General features: G+C 42.5%; 1 protein-coding gene across 6 annotated transcripts in view; it reads right to left on the bottom strand.

Annotated features, from left to right (window-relative positions):
• Positions 1–16,329, bottom strand: part of LOC139275011 (ETS-related transcription factor Elf-1-like) — a 256,795-nt gene that overhangs the window by 160,132 nt on the left and 80,334 nt on the right. For 3 of the 6 annotated variants that reach the window (XM_070891865.1, XM_070891871.1, XM_070891868.1), the window contains exon 2: positions 9,777–10,121. In XM_070891865.1, coding sequence (XP_070747966.1) covers positions 9,777–9,929 — 153 coding nt within the window. In that variant the 5' untranslated portion in view covers positions 9,930–10,121. The other 3 variants (XM_070891867.1, XM_070891870.1, XM_070891866.1) reach the window with 3 other exon arrangements.

Here is a 16,329-nt window from a genome sequence, read left to right as displayed (position 1 = left end):
CCCTGCACTTGCAGTACACAATACGTCCACATCCACAGTATGGCGCTACAAACATTACAAGCTTACAGACATTACACTTCTCCCTCTTTAAATGAAGAAGCCATCATAACAATCATCATACATAACCTTCATATTTATACATAACACAGGATATAAACTTCTTTTTTTCCATATTTACACATTTAACTTTACCACTTGTTTTCTGTTTCGAAGAGGATACCTTCGCTCTTGAACAGAACCTTCCAAACAAGGTGTTGATTTCACACTCATTCAAGGCTCATCCTGATGAACATTTTCCTCCACGGAATTTCCTTGATTTCCTTTGAACTCACTCTAACTTCAGGCCCTTTGTTTTCTTGACTCGGACTCAGACTTTCATTCTGATTCTCTCCTGGATTTGTTTCCAGTACATTGGATTTAGGATTTGCTACTGGTGTATCAAAACTATCTGATGAGTCATAAATAATTGAATCATTCCCACCTTCAACTCCTTCCATGTCTGTAGGTAAAATATGATCAATATGAACAAATCTAACCTGTCCATTATCAAACATCTTTACCAAATATGTGCGAGGACCACATACCACTCTTCCTGGTAACCACTTTAACCATTCATGGTGATGGTTCTTCACTCTCACCTTCTGGTTTAATTTCATACTTCTCTCTTTTACTCTACCTCTATCATGATCCTCTTTCTGTCTTAATTGTGTCTCTTCCAAGGACTGTGTCAAATTTGGCTTTAACAACGAGAATCTGGTTCATGGCTGTCGTTTGAGAAACAACTCTGCTGGTGTTCTACCAGTAGTTGTATGAGGAGTATTTCGATATGTAATCAAAAAATTACCAATTTGTGATCCAATGACAACTGTCGTTTCCTTGGATTTGGATCTAATTGTTTTATGACGGCACGTTTTACAATTTGTATAGTGCGCTCTGCTGCACCATTCGAAGCAGAGTGGTATGGTGGAACCTTCGTATGTTTCACACCATTTTTGCTCGTGAATTGTGCAAATTCTTCTGAACGAAATTGTGGTCCATTATCCAAAACAATTTCTTCAGGGAGGCCAAATGAAGAAAATAATTTTTGTAAAATGTCAAATGTTTTACTTGTTATTTACCACATTGGAAACACCTCAACCCACTTCGAATAGCTATCAATCACAATGAACAATTGTTGCCCTTCTAACTCAGCAAAATCAATATGTAGCCTTTGCCACATCCTGGGAGGCCATTTCCGTGGCTGAAATGGTACTGGTGGTGGTTGCTTGCTTACCGATTGACATGTTGTACACTGACTCACGATGTACTCTATATCTTTATCAAGACCTGGCCACCATAGATAACTGCATGCAAAACTCTTAGTCAAGCACATTCCCAGGTGCTGGTCATGGAGGTCTCCTAATAATTTGGACCTGAATTTATTTGGTATAACCACTCTTGCACCCCACATGATACAATCTTTATCGACTGATAATTCATTCCTACGAATAAAGAATGGATGTGTATCTTTGTCTGCTACCTGGTTTGGCCATCTATTTGCAATATACTCATACACCTTTGACATCACTGGGTCACGTTTGATTGCTCTACCAATCTCTTCAGCTGTGACTGGCAGTTCATCAATGTATGAAAGATAAAACACTTCTTCCCTATTGGGTGTAACTTGTGATGGGGAAGGCAATCTAGACATTGCATTAGCATTACTGTGATCAGCTGATCATCTATATTCAATATCATATGTATATGCTGACAAAATCAAAGCCCATCTCTGCATTCGGGCTGCAGCTAATGTTGGAACTGGGGACTTTGGATGGAGGATTGCTGTTTGGGGCTTATGGTCTGCAACGATGGTAAACTTATGACCATACAAGCATTTGTGAAACTTCTTGGCCCCAAAAATTAATGCCAAAGCTTCCCTTTCAATTTGTACATAATTACTCTCACTGGCACTGAGAATGCATGAAGCAAAAGCAATTGGTCTCTCCTCCCCACTACTTAATACATGAGAGATTATTGCCCCAAATCCATACCGAGAGGCATCACATGCTAGCTTAATCTCCTTAGATATGTCATAGTGAACTAACATGGTGCTCTCTACCAATTTGCTTTTACACTCCTTGAATGCTGTATCTCAATCTTTTGACCACTTCCAATGGATCTGTTTTTCAAAATTCATTCAGTGGATGTAATACTGTAGCCAAATTTCGTAGGAACTTCCCATAATAGTTCAAAAGACCCAAGAATGAACGAAGTTCAGTGACATTCCTGGGAGTGGGTGCATTTCTAATTGCATCCAATTTTTACATGGTTGGACATAAACCATCTTTGTATACTCTGTACCCCACGTACTCCACTGAGTTTTTAAATAACTCACACTTACAAGCAGACACTCGTACTCTGTGCATCTCTAGCTGTTTGAGGACTTCATTCAATATTTTATTATGAATTTGCCTATTTGGTGCTGAAATTAGTATGTCATCCAAATAACATACTACCCCTTCAATACCTTGCAAAATCTGGTTCATCACCCCTTGGAATATGGCAGGGGCGGAAGACACTCCAAACAGTAGCCTATTAAATTGATATAGGCCTAGATGAGTATTTATAGTCAAACATGACTTGGGACCCTTCATCTAGTTCAAGCTGTAAGTAGGCATTCGTAAGATTCAGTTTTGAGAAGATCTGACCACCTGTCAGTGTTGTGAACATATCTTCTATATTCGGCAATGTATTAGCGACATTACCCTCTAGAATCTGGCTTACGGTTACTTTATAATCACCACACAATCTTACCTTACCATCGGACTTAGGTACAACAACAATGGGTGTAGCCCAATTACATCGATCTATCTTACAAATAATGTTCTCAGTCTCTAGTCTTTTGAGTTCTTGCTCAACTTTGTCCTCGAGTGCATATGGTATGGAATGTGGCTTGTCGTACACCGATCTAGCGTCCTTCTGTACCCTGACACTCGCCTTGAAATCGGACTGCCCATTTCACAGAACACCTTCGGATACTTCTTGATAACCTCATCAGTTGATGAAAATCTCGCTTCCACACAGAAAATCTTACTCCAATCCAGCTTCAGTGAGCTCAACCAATTTCTTCCTAGTAAGGCAGACTTGTCTCCTTTCACTACTATTAGGGGCAAGTTCTGAAATTGATCTTTATATTTCACCGGTACGGTGATACGACCTGCCACAGGAATTTTCTCTCCTGAGTAGCCTCGCAGCTCTATCTTGGATTTCTCCAGTTGAAAATCATGCAATTTGTCGCGGTATAGTGACTCCGGTACTACACTCACGGATGCACCCGTGTCGATTTCCATTGGTATCTTGAATACCGCAACATCTATGTGGATTTTGATGCTTTCTGAATCTCTGTCCGTTAACCTCATGCTCCTGATGACGTGTAATTCTAACATCTCCTCGTGCTTGTTCTTCCAAGCTATGTAGTCTTTTTGGATTTCTACTCATAGCTTTGAACGCTGGACTCATAGCTTTGAAAGCTGATTTCCCCTTCAGTCGGCATGCCTTCGCAATATGCCCAGTCTTTCTGCAGAAGAAACACTCTGCCTTCATGTATGGACAACTTTGAGCAATGTGTTGTCCCAGGCACCGATAGCACGACTTCGACGCTCTGATAGAATTTCCAGTTTCTGAGACTTTCGGCCATGTCCGTCTTTTACTTTGAACCTGCAGGTGATTTACCTCGGTTGACTGACGACCGTAATTATTATTTAATTCTCGGGAATATTGTTAGGCCATGCCCATCGACCTTGCTGACTGACAAGCAATCTCAAAAGTCAAGTCATCCGTCGTCAATAACTTCCTTTTGATTGCGTCATTTTTCACCCCACAAACAAAACGATCCCGTAATGCTTGATTTTGAAAGTTTCCAAAATTACAGTGCATCGATAGTTTTTTTAATGCAACGATGTAATCACTGATACATTCATCAGCCTTTTGATTCCGAATCCCGAAACGATAGCTTTCAGCAATTTCTAACTGTTTGGGGTTATAGTGCTGCTCCAGCTTTGTTAAAATCTCTAAGCGTTGTGTCCTTTGGCTCATCAGGCACAAGCAGATTTACAAGAGTGTCATATAATGCCGGACCTGCCTCTGATAAGAAGATCGCTTTCTTACGTTCCAACACAGCCTGTTCTGGACTGCATTGTCTGGAACTTTGATTATGTTATTTGCAATGAAATACATTTCTAGCCAATGCACATAGGCTTTAAAACGTTCCCGGTCGTGTCTATATTCACCCAAATATCCCAATACATCTTCCATTTTAATCTCTAGCTGTTCACACCGTGTGCTGTACTTTACCTTGGATTTTTGTAGCTTTTTACAAAGACAGAAACTTCCAAAGTCTCTGTCGGCTGGCTGAATCCTTCACCAACAAAATTTAAGCTTTCAATCCTCCAAAAAAATCCCATCTTCCGTCACCAAATGTGATATATTCAGAGAGCACAGCACACACAGCTTCCTAACATGGCAGGCAGCTCTCAGAAGTCTCCGGAATTGTGTGGTTCTGTTTAATGATTAACTCTGCAATTGCAGTACACAATACGTACCAAGCTTAGACATTACAGTCGCCATTCAGATAATATTCTGCCTTCATGTTTTTGTCACCAAAGTGGATAACCTCACATTTATCCACATTATACTGCATCTGCCATGCATTTGTCCACTCAGCTAACCTGTCCAAGTCACCCTGCAGCCTCTGAGCATCCTCCTCACAGCTCACACCACCACCCAGCTTAGTGTCATCTGCAAACTTGGAGATATTACACTCAATTACTTCGTCTAAATCATTGATGTATTTTGTAAATAGCTGAGGTCCCAGCACTGAACCTCGTGGCACCTCACTAATCACTGCCTGCCATTCTGAAAAAGGACCCATTTATCCCGACTCTCTTGCTTCCTGTCTGCCAACCAGTTCTCTATCCACATTAATACATTACCCCCAATACCATGTGCTTTAATTTTGCACACTAATCTCTTGTGTGGGACCTTGTCAAAAGCCTTTTGAAAGTTCAAATACACCACATCCACTGGTTTTCCCTTTGTCCACTCTTCTAGTTACATCCCCAGATACGATGGTAAGTACTGCAGGGAATCGAATACAGCCAAGGTAATCTGGACTACTTTCAATTGCCTGGATGGGTCAGAGAGAAATTTTCCCAGATTTTACTTTTCCCCAATTGGCCTGGATTTTAAAATCTGTTTTTTGCCTCTCCTAGGTGATCACATGGCTCCGGTTGGGTAAGAGTGTAGAATGTTTCGGTGTAAAGGGTGTTGCAGTTGTGTGGGGTGGACTGGTTGGGCTAGGTGCTCTTTACCTTTTCACCATTGTTCATAGTTCATAGGTTTATTTGTAACCTTCAGGGCTGCTGACCGAGGGCCTTGCAGTTCTTTGTTGGCCGGCGCGGACATGATGGGCCGAAATGGCCTCCTTCTGCGCTGTAAATTTCTATGTTTCTAAAAAATCCCTTTTAACAGCTGTTCACTTTACAATCTCGGAAGCTGGAGCCTTCAGGATTTGGAATACACATTTGAGCTTTATACAGGTTGGAAGTGTTTGGAGTAAACTCTTTATCCACTGTCATCTCCTTGGAACAACCTCTCTCACCATTGACATCACTTCTGTCATATCAACCCACCTGGGGATTGGGGAAGGAGATAACAGAACACCTATTTAATATCTTTATGAATCAAGTATCTGGATAAGCGCAATAGTGGCAAGGTCTGGCAATAGGCCAGTGGCTCATTCAACCAACAGGAAATGATTCATAGCACTAGAACTTGGAGAAAATAATGTTGAACAATTAGCTTTTTTTAAAAAAAAAAATCATGGATTAGGTCAATAAAGATTTTATTTTTAACCTTATGAAATGCATTAATTTAGAAATACTATTTTAATTAAATTTGAATAAAACTGACCAAAGACAAGATTGAATGAGCAGTTTAAACAAAGCTTCTCAAAGCAGCACTTACAAGTTTGAGTGATAAGAGGAAAAAAAACAAATGCTGTAAATTTAAAGTAGTAAATACTGTGAATACGCAGAACACCTCAATACCATTGGCAGTCAGTGCCCAGATATAATGGCAACCTTAATGTGAAAGCAAGGTTTTATATGCTTCAATAGGGTTCCCATTAAATTATCCAGACAAGGCATGTATCTTTTTGTTATGAAGATCATACTTACACAGGGAAAGGAAAACTATGGCATAGAAATTGGTTGCTGTCATGCCCGTTTTGGAGGTGTAAAAGGGGCAAAATAGCTTCCAATATGGCGACCAGTCTGAGTGTGAGCATTCCGCACCAGAAGTGAGCCACCCGCCATTTGGGTAAAGATGGAAAAGAGGCAACTAGACCCTTGTCTGAAACGGGCGTTGGGACCGTTGCTTATGTAAATAAGGGGCCTAATACCTGTTTGAGGTCCCCTTTGCAAAATTGATCTGCCTTGAACACAACCGGCACAGGTCTGAATGCGTTCAGGAAACAATGGTCTATATGCAGCCAACACCAAAAAGTTGAGTTTGTTCATTAATACTTGACGTAAATGTGGAGCTAGGAGGACCAGAAGTTCTCCTGGCTCCATTGCAGTGCCAGAGACTGTTGCCAGCTCTCGCTTGGGCCTCTCTCCCAATTGCCGTCCTCTTTCCTAATCGCCTCCCTTCCTCGTGATCACTCCTCCCCCTCCCAGGACCTACCCGAAGTCTGATGCTGATTCACTGGCAAGCTACCCAAGAATGCCCAGCAGGCATGCTCAGTATTTAAATGAGGCTCGAGGCCCACTATCGGGCCTACTTGTTCCGGTGTACCGATTGTTACCTGCATCCAGTTCGTGCCAGCAGGCCAATGTGAACCAATTTTTAGGTCAACAGTTCTAAAAATGAATTGGCAGACAGGACCCTTAAGAGTCAGCTATCTGTATGGAAAATGCTTACTATTTCCGAACAAAGTTTTATTAAAAAAAGCTTTTTCATGCTAATTACTGCTATGAATTGACTGGAAATAAAATACATTCCAACTTCTCGATCAGTATAATGAGAAATGTGGGCTCCTCATCACTTGTTCTCTTCCCCTTGAACATGTCTATGGTGCATAAGTTCTATTTTTTTGCAGGTTGAGGCAGGGTTGGCTGCACTTCCGCTTGCTAATGAGTGACAATGACTGTCTGTGAAACAGGTGCCCCGATTTCAAGTGTTTCTACAACTCTTTTTGGTGGTGGGGGGGGAACAAAATAAACATTAGATCGAGCGCCCTCCGATCTGGGGGACACTCCAGACACTTCTAACTGCCCTCTCTTTTTTTTCCCCCAAGTGTTTCTACAAAGCAGCAGGTTTGCTGCACTGGAGGAATTGAGAATTAATCTGTACAACAGTAAATGTTCCTTTCAACTCATTAAAACCATTAATTGGCTGCTACTGTGCTCATTGGCAGTAGTTAAGTGTTGAAATTAAACTTTAACATAGAGTATTATGATTGGTCAGTGTGAAGAACCATTGTGCTCTCAATGACCGTAATAAGGTAACAATTTTGCTATGATTAGTTCAGAGTTATTAAAGAAATATCCCATTTTATGGTTGTACAAATCCTGTATCAGGTTACTTTCAACTCAGCAGTGTTTTTAAAGTTTCTTATTGAAACAATGGCTCGGATTTTGCAGTAAGAATAACGGTGAGGCTAACACTGCTCACCATTATTAAGGAGTAAATTGTCAGCAACTTCCGACATCAGACCATGTGCGGTTAAACACAAAAATTAAAATGTTGCTGTCTGAGTTTCCCTGCTCCTCCAGAAACTTTTCTATACCGACATCTCACCAAGAAAATTGGCAGTGGAAGGACATGAAGTTGCTGCCGTGTGTACTATCTACAAGATGCACTGCAGCAACTCACCAACGCTTCTTCGACAGCACCTCCCAAACCCGCGACCTCTACCACCTAGAAGGACAAGGGCAACTAGCGCATGGGAACACCATCACTAAGTTACACGCCATCTTGACTTGGAAATATATTGGCGTTTCTTCATCGTTGTTGAGTTCTACATTCACCACATGGACTGCAGCGGTTCAAGAAGGCAGCTTACCACCACCTGCTCAAGGGTAATTAGGGATAGGCAATAAATGCTGGCATTGCCCACATCCCAAGAATGAATTTTAAAAATAACTTGCATGATATACACCCACTAAACATGCCATAAAATGTTAAGGCTTGTCCATTCAATTCTTAATGGTATGGTAAGTCTGCCAAACAACCTGGCTGATCTTGAAAATGTGCTTTTCTTGAAAATTTCCAATCAGCTCCCAGGAGGTTGGCTCCTCATTTAAGTATTTTATGCCTTGGCAGTGCCACGCCCTGCGGTTAGCGCCCTGGGCTGCTGCGCAACCGGCGATGATGTTATCGCCGTGCGCAGTGACCCCTTACTGCTCCGCGCCAACCCCTTACTGCCCTGCGGGGGAAATTGCCCCATAGGCCGTGAGGCTGGCACGAGCAGACATCCATTCTTGGGGCGGTGATTAAAGGGGGGGGGCCTGCAGTGCCCCAGGCCGCCATATTTATTCGGCGGTCGGCTCTACGATGGCTGCCCTACGATTATCCGGCTGCCATCATGCAGCCTGGCACTCCGTCTTGGGTGTCGGGCTGCTAGCCCGGTCTCGCACTATCCTGGTGGTCCAGTGGTGACCACCAAAGGGCCATGCAGAGCACACAGCGGCCCTGCCCTTTAATGGAAGATGAGGGGAGTTGTACAGAGCGGCACGCTACCCCCCTGAGACTCCCCCCCCCCCCCCCCCGCCCCCCAAAGGAAGTGGAGCGCTCTGCTTCCTTTGAGGGGTATTGGGCCCAATTGCGCATCGGGGATGGGACTTTCCGGCGATAAAATTCTCGGCCTCGGAAGGTTACCGCTCCCGATCGGGCTGTAGGGCAATTTCGCCCCCTGTATTGTTTCCCGATGATTTAGTCCTGCTCTTTCAACAAGTATGGTCTCTCTCTTGTGCTGTGTAGTAGCTAATCTCTATCTGTCATTTATTATGTGGCTTACATTAGTAGATTTTGGACCAGTTTGTTCCTTATGCTGCAGTGACCAGTAAATTCAAACGGTTGAACCCAGTGACACTGACTCTTCTGCATGGTGCTCTGAAGTCTGAGGAGACTGGCAAACCAGCACTGGGAGCACAGTGTTAGTAGCCGACCACAACATTGATTGATACTAGGTTAGAAACATCGGCTCATACTATACAAGTAGCAAATGCAGAAAGTCTGAGTGTATCAGACTGCATCAGAACAGTCCAGGAAATCACAACTGGACCAAAATTATTTTCATATACTTCAGATTTGACTTAATATAATTAAAATTAAATGTGATTCGATACAAGGAACAGAAACCATGGAAAATTATTGATATTTCAAGACTCAATACTGTGCCTACATAAACTGACTGGTTGGTTAATAAGAAGTTGACCCCATCTCATAATCACCACACTTATTAACCTTCTACCTGGCGTCAGGAGCTCAGGTCCTACTCTGCTCTTCCCTGTAACTTTCTAACTTTTTATATGGAACTGATTCATTTATCATTCACCAAAGAAAATATTTTATTGCTACTCAGTGTTCTGTAGACAGCCTTTACTATCTATGCGGATAGGATCTATAAGGATAGGATTTCAGTAGCCTTCCTTTTGAAACCAGTCATTTCTAATACTAGTTAATGAATCCATTTAAAACTACAGGTACAGAATATATCAACAGCACCATCTTACCTCCTGTGCATCTTCCATGCCATTATTCGCAAACTCAAATACTAGTTCATTTTGTCCAACTGCTGTCGCCATAACAGTGCATTCCTTGTGCCTTAGCAACAGATGAGGTGGTCCACTTGATACTGGAGTAAATTCAGGAACGGTCCTTCTCATTTAAAAAGTATCAGTTCCCATCAAATTGAACACATTTCAGTTCATAACTGGTTGATAAGAGTTCCTAAGAAATTGGAGATTCCCAAAACAGCAAAATGAATTGTGAAACTTCGGAGGAGAGAACAGTGAGTTTCAGTCATTGATTGTATTTCCGTAGTGAAATGTTTCTTGTGAAGACCAAGTTGCTCTGTTCTGAGGGAAAAAAAAAGGATTGTCATTTAAACAAATTTTGAATGGAGCGGAGGCTAAAGAATGTCAATCTATCATGTCATATCTGCTGGTTTTCTTTCATTTCTTGTAAATCAGCAGTGAAATGAATTAGGACCGGAGCCTAATGACTGCTGTTTGGCCAAGGTTTGTTTCAAGTTTAATGAACACAACCAGACCGATGATAACAATAGCTTTTTTTTTCCTTTTGGTGTGCAGTGAGAGCTGCCTTGTCCGTCAACTGATGTCAGGATGTCTTTATAAAACAAACCCTTTCATAGGAATACTACCGACCTTCTCAGAAGAGTCTTCACGAGCTTTTGTTTTTACAAAACAAGATTTAGCTGCTTTCTGCTGTTTCCTTATCTCTGCTACAACCTTGCAAGAAGCAGGAAGGAAGCAGCATTAACTACGTCATGGCAAACCAGAAACTGCAAACAAACCCTCTCCGTAGGGCTGCGTGAGAAATGTAAAGCTGCAGTTCAGTCAAATAAAAATAAAAAAGTCACTAGCTACTTTAACATTTAATGTTTCATAACTTTCCTTTGGTCACAGGTCTTTGGTTGACCAGAGTTGAATTCTGCAAAAAAAGCCAAAGCGTTTTCCTCTGGCATTAGTGGTTGTTTTAATAAGTGCTTCAATACACAATGCATGGTGCAGTGTGATAAATCTGTAACGAGCACACCCTGACTTTTAATGTAAATTTATTATGTCTGGTTTGAAGAGCAGTACCATGCTTATTAATAAATTTATGGAAAGAGGGGACAGTCATGCCACTGCTCTTTCAATCCTACTTGGAAATGGGAGTGTTGCCAAGAGGACCGCAGGTAAAGGATACACAGCCGGATAGTAAATGGGTGACCAGCAGGAAGAGCAGTGCAAGGAAGGTCGTGCAGGGGTCCCCTGCGGTCATCCCCCTACAAAACAGATACACCGCTTTGAGTACTGTTGAGGGGGATGACTCAATAGGGGAGAGCAGCAGCAGCCAAGTTCATTGCACTGTGAGTGGCTCTGCTGCACAGGAGGGCAGGAAAGAGTGAGAGAGTTAGTGACAGGGAATTCGATTGTAAGGGGAATAGATAGGCGTTTCTGCGGCCGCAACCGAGACTCCAGGATGGTATGTTGCCTCCCTGGTGCAAGGATCCAGGATGTCTCTGAGCGGGTGCAGGACATTCTGAAAAGGGAGGGTGAACAGCCAGTTGTCATGGCGCATATAGGTACCAACGATATAGGTAAAAAACTGGATGAGATCCTAAGAGACGAATTTAGGGAGCTAGGAGCTAAATTTAAAAAGTAGGACCTCAAAAGGTAGTAATCTCAGGATTGCTACCAGTGCCACATGCTAGTCAGAGTAGGAATCGCAGGTTAGCTCAGATGAATACATGGCTTGAGGAGTGGTGCACAAGGGAGGGATTCAAATTCATGTGACACTGGAACCGGTTCTGGGGGAGGTGGGACCAGTACAAACTGGATGGTCTGCACCTGGGCAGGGCCGGAACCAATGTCCGAGGGGGAGTGTTTGCTACTGCTGTTGAGGAGGAGTTAAACTAACATGGCAGGGGGATGGGAACCTATGCAGGGAGACAGAGGGAAATAAAATGGAGGCAGAAGCAAAAGATAGAAAGGAGAATAGTAAAAGTGGAGGGCAGAGAAACCCAAGGCAAAAAACAAAAAGGGCCACATTACAGAAAAATTCAAAAGGGGCAAAGTGTGTTAAAAAGTCAAGCCTGAAGGCTCTGTGCCTCAATGTAAGGTGTATTCGGAATAAGGTGGATGAATTAACTGCGCACAGACAGCAGTTAATGGATATGATGTAATTGACATCACGGAGACATGGCTCCAGGGTGACCAAGGCTGGGAACTCAACATCCAGGGGTATTCAGCATTTAGGAAGGATAGGCAGAGAGGAAAAGGAAGTGGGGTGGCGTTGCTGGTTAAAGAGGAAATTAATGCAATAGTAAGGAGGGACATTAGCTTGGATGATGTGGAATCAGTATGGGTGGAGCTGCGGAATTCCAAAGGACAGAAAACGCTCGTGGGAGTTGTGTACAGATCACCAAACAGTAGTAGTGAGGTTGGGGACAGCATCAAATATGAAAAAAGGGATGTGTGCAATAAAGGTACAGCAGTTATCAAGGGCGACTTTAATCTACATATTGATTGGGCTAACCAAATTGGTAGCAATGCGGTGGAGGAGGATTTCCAAGAGTGTATTAGGGATGGTTTTCTACACCAATATGTCGAGGAACCAACTAGAGAGCTGGCCATCCTAGACTGGGTGATGTGTAATGAGAAGGGACTAATTAGCAATCTTGTTGTGCGAGGCCCCTTGGGGAAGAGTGACCATAATATGGTAGAATTCTTTATTAAGATGGAGAGTGACACAGTTAATTCGGAAACTAGGGTCCTGAACTTAAGGAAAGGGAACTTCGACGGTATGAGGTGTGAATTGGCTAGAATAGACTGGCGAATGATACTTAAAGGGTGGACGGTGGATAAGCAATGACAAACATTTAAAGATCACATGGATGAACTTCAGCAATTGTACATCCCTGTCTGGAGTAAAAATAAAACGGGGAAGGTCGCTCAACCATGGCTAACAAGTGAAATTAAGGATAGTGTTAAAGCCAAGGAAGAGGCATATAAATTGGCGAGAAAAAGCAACAAACCTGAGGACTGGGAGAAATTTAGAATTTAACAGCGGAGGACTAAGGGTTTAATTAAGAGGGAGAAAGTAGAGTACAAGAGGAAGCTTGCAAGGAACATAAAAACTGACTGCAAAAGCTTCTATAAATATGTGAAGAGAAAAAGATTAGTGAAGACAAACTTAGGTCCCTTGCAGTCAGATTCAGGTGAATTTATAATGGGGAACAAAGAAATGGCAGACCAATTGACCAAATAATGGGTTCTGTCTTCACAAAGGAAGACAAAAATAACCTTCCGAATGTACTAGGGGACAGTGGGTCTAGTGAGAAGGAGGAACTGAAGGATATCCTTATGAGGTGGAAAATTGTCTTAGGAAAATTGATGGGATTGAAGGCCGATAAATCCCCAGGGCCTGATCATCTGCATCCCAGAGTACTTAAGGAAGTGGCTCTAGAAATAGTGGATGCATTGGTGATCATTTTCCAACAGTCTATCGACTCTGGATCAGTTCCTATGGATTGGAGGGTTGCTAATGTAACACCACTTTTTCAAAAAAGGAGGGAGAGAGAAAACAGGTAATTATAGACCGGTTAGCCTGACATCAATAGTGGGGAAAATGTTGGAATCAAACATTAAGGATGAAATAGCAGCGTATTTGGAAAGCAGTGACAGGATCGGACCAAGTCAGCATGGATTTATGAAAGGGAAATCATGCTTGACGAATCTTCTGGAATTTTGTGAGGATGTAATTAGTAGAGTGGACCAGGGAGAACCAGTGGATGTGGTGTATTTGGACTTTCAAAAAGGCTTTTGACAAGGTCCCACACAAGAGATTGGTGTGCAAAATCAAAGCTCATGGTATTGGGGGTAATGTACTGACGTGGATAGAGAACTGGTTTGCAGACAGGAAGCAGAGAGTCAAAATAAACGGGTCCTTTTCAGAATGGCAAGCAGTGACTAGTGGAGTGCTGCAGGGCTCAGTGCTGGGATGCCAGCTCTTTACAATATACATTTCGATGAAGGAATTGAGTGCAATTTCTCCAAATTTGCGGATGACACTAAACTGGGTGGCGGTGTGAGCTGTGAGGAGGACGCCAATAGGCTGCAGCATGACTTGGACAGGTTAGGTGAGCGGGCAAATGCATGGCAGTTGCAGTATAATGTGGATAAATGTGAGATTATCCATTTTGGGGACAAAAACACAAAGGCAGAATATTATCTGAATGGCGGCAGATTAGGAAAAGTGGAGGTGCAACGAGACCTGGGTGTCATGGTTCATCAGTCCCTGAAAGTTGGCATGTAGGTACAGCAGGCAGTGAAGAAGGCAAATGGTATGTTGGCCTTCATAGCTTGGTGATTTGAGAAAGGAGCAGGGAGGTCTTACTGCAGCTGCACAGGGCCTTAGTGAGGCCTCACCTGGAATATTGTGTTCAGTTTTGGTCTCCTAATCTGAGGAAAGATGTTCTTGCTATTGAGGGAGTGCAGCGAAGGTTCACCAGACTGATTCCAGGGATGGCTGGACTATCATAAGAGGAGAGACTGGATCAACTGGGCCTTTATTCACTGGAGTTTAAAAAGATGAGAGGGGATCTCAGAAACGTATAAGATTCTGACGGGACTGGACAGGTTAGATGCGGGAAGAATGTTCCCAATATTGGGGAAGTCCAGAACCAGGGGATGGCCTATCCCATAGTCTTAGGATAAGGGATAGGCCATTTAAGACTAAGATGAAGAGAAACTTCTTCACTCAGAGTTGTTAACCTTTGAAATTTCCTGCCGCAGAGGGTCGTTGATGCCAGTTCATTGGATATATTCAAGAGGGAGTTAGATATGGCCCTTATGGCTAAAGGGATCAAGGGGTATGGAGAGAAAGCAGGAAAGGGGTACTGAGGGAATGATCAGCCATGATCTTATTGAATGGTGGTGCAGGCTCGAAAGGCCGAATGGCCTACTCCTGCACCTATTTTCTTTGTTTCTATGTCAGACCAGAAGGTTGCAAATGTTACACATCTGATCAAAAAAAAAGAGGGAGATAACTAACTACGGGCCAGTCAGCCTAACGACAACAACCTGCATTTATATAGCACCTTAACGTTGTTAACACTACTATAAAGTGCCTTGGGAAGTTTCAGATGAAATTTGACACCAAGCCACATAAGGAGATTTTGGGACAGGAGACCATGTTAGTGGGGAAACTTCTAGAGACCCATAATCCAGGACAAAATTACTTGTTACTTGGAAGAACATGGGTTAATAAATGACAGCCAACATATTTTTGTTAAAGGCAAATCATGCCTGAAAAACTTGTTTGAGTTCTTCGATGAAATAACAGAGGGTTGATGAAGGTAGTGCAGTTGATATGTATATGGACTTTCATAAGACACTTGATAAGATGCCACAATAGTTTGCCAATTTGAAACCCATGGGATTAAAGGGGCAGTGGTAACACGGATATGATATTGGCTAAAAGATAGAAAGCAATGGTTGTTTTTCAGACTGGATGGAAGTATACAGTGTTGTTCCCTAGAGGTCGGTGTTAGGACCACTGTTCTTTTTGATATATATTAATGACAAGGACTTGTGTAAAGGGGGCATAATTTCAAAGTTTTTAGATGACAAAAGCTTTGAAATCTAGTAAACCGGGAGGAGGATGGTAGCAGACTTCAGGAGATGGAATGAGCAGATATATGGTGGATGCAATTTAATGCAGAGAAGTGTGAAGTGATGCAGTTTGGAAAGGAACATATGGAGAGGCCATATAAACAAAATGGTACAAATTTAAAGGGGGTGCAGGAACAGAGATCTGGGGGATTATGAACACATCTTTGAAGCTGGCAGGACAAGTCGATAAGGTTCTTATAAAGCAAAGAGGATCTTTGGCATTATAAATAGAGCCATAGAGTACAAAAGCAAGGAAGTTATGGTAACTGTTTATAAATCACTGGTTAGGCTCAGCTGGAGTACTGTGTTCAATTCTGAGCATCACATTTAGGAAGGATGTCTTGGCCTTGGAGTGGGTGCAGAGAAGATTTACTAGAATTGTACTAGGGGTGAAAGACTTCAGTTACGTGGAGAGGCTAGAGAAGCGGAGATTGTTCTCCACAGAACAGAGACGGTTAAGAGGAGATTTAAGAGAGGTGTTGAAAATTAAAGGGATTTTGAGGGGGAGAAACTGTTTCCACTGGCAGGAGGGTCAATAATCAAAGAACACAGTTTTAAGGTAGTTGGCAAAAGAGGGTGGGTGGAGGAATGAGGAGAATTTTTTTAATGCAGCAAGTTGTTAGGATCTGAAATGCATTACCTGAAAGGGTAGTGAATGCAGATTCACTAGTAACTTTCAAAAGGTAATTGGATACATACTCAAAAGGAAATATTCGCAGGGCTATGGAGAAAGAGTGGAGGGATGGAACTATTTGGATAGCTTTTTCCAAGAGCTGGCAGAGGCATGATGGGCCGAATGGTCTCCTTCTGCGTTGTATGATTCCATAATTCTCTAAGTCTGCACTACTAATATAGTCCAATAAGTAAGACTGTTACTTTAAAGAGT

This window comes from Pristiophorus japonicus, chromosome 10 (genome assembly GCF_044704955.1).
Source record: "Pristiophorus japonicus isolate sPriJap1 chromosome 10, sPriJap1.hap1, whole genome shotgun sequence".
NCBI lineage: Eukaryota > Metazoa > Chordata > Chondrichthyes > Pristiophoridae > Pristiophorus > Pristiophorus japonicus.
Note: the sequence above shows the minus strand (reverse complement) of the source record. Positions and strands in the feature narration are given on the sequence as shown.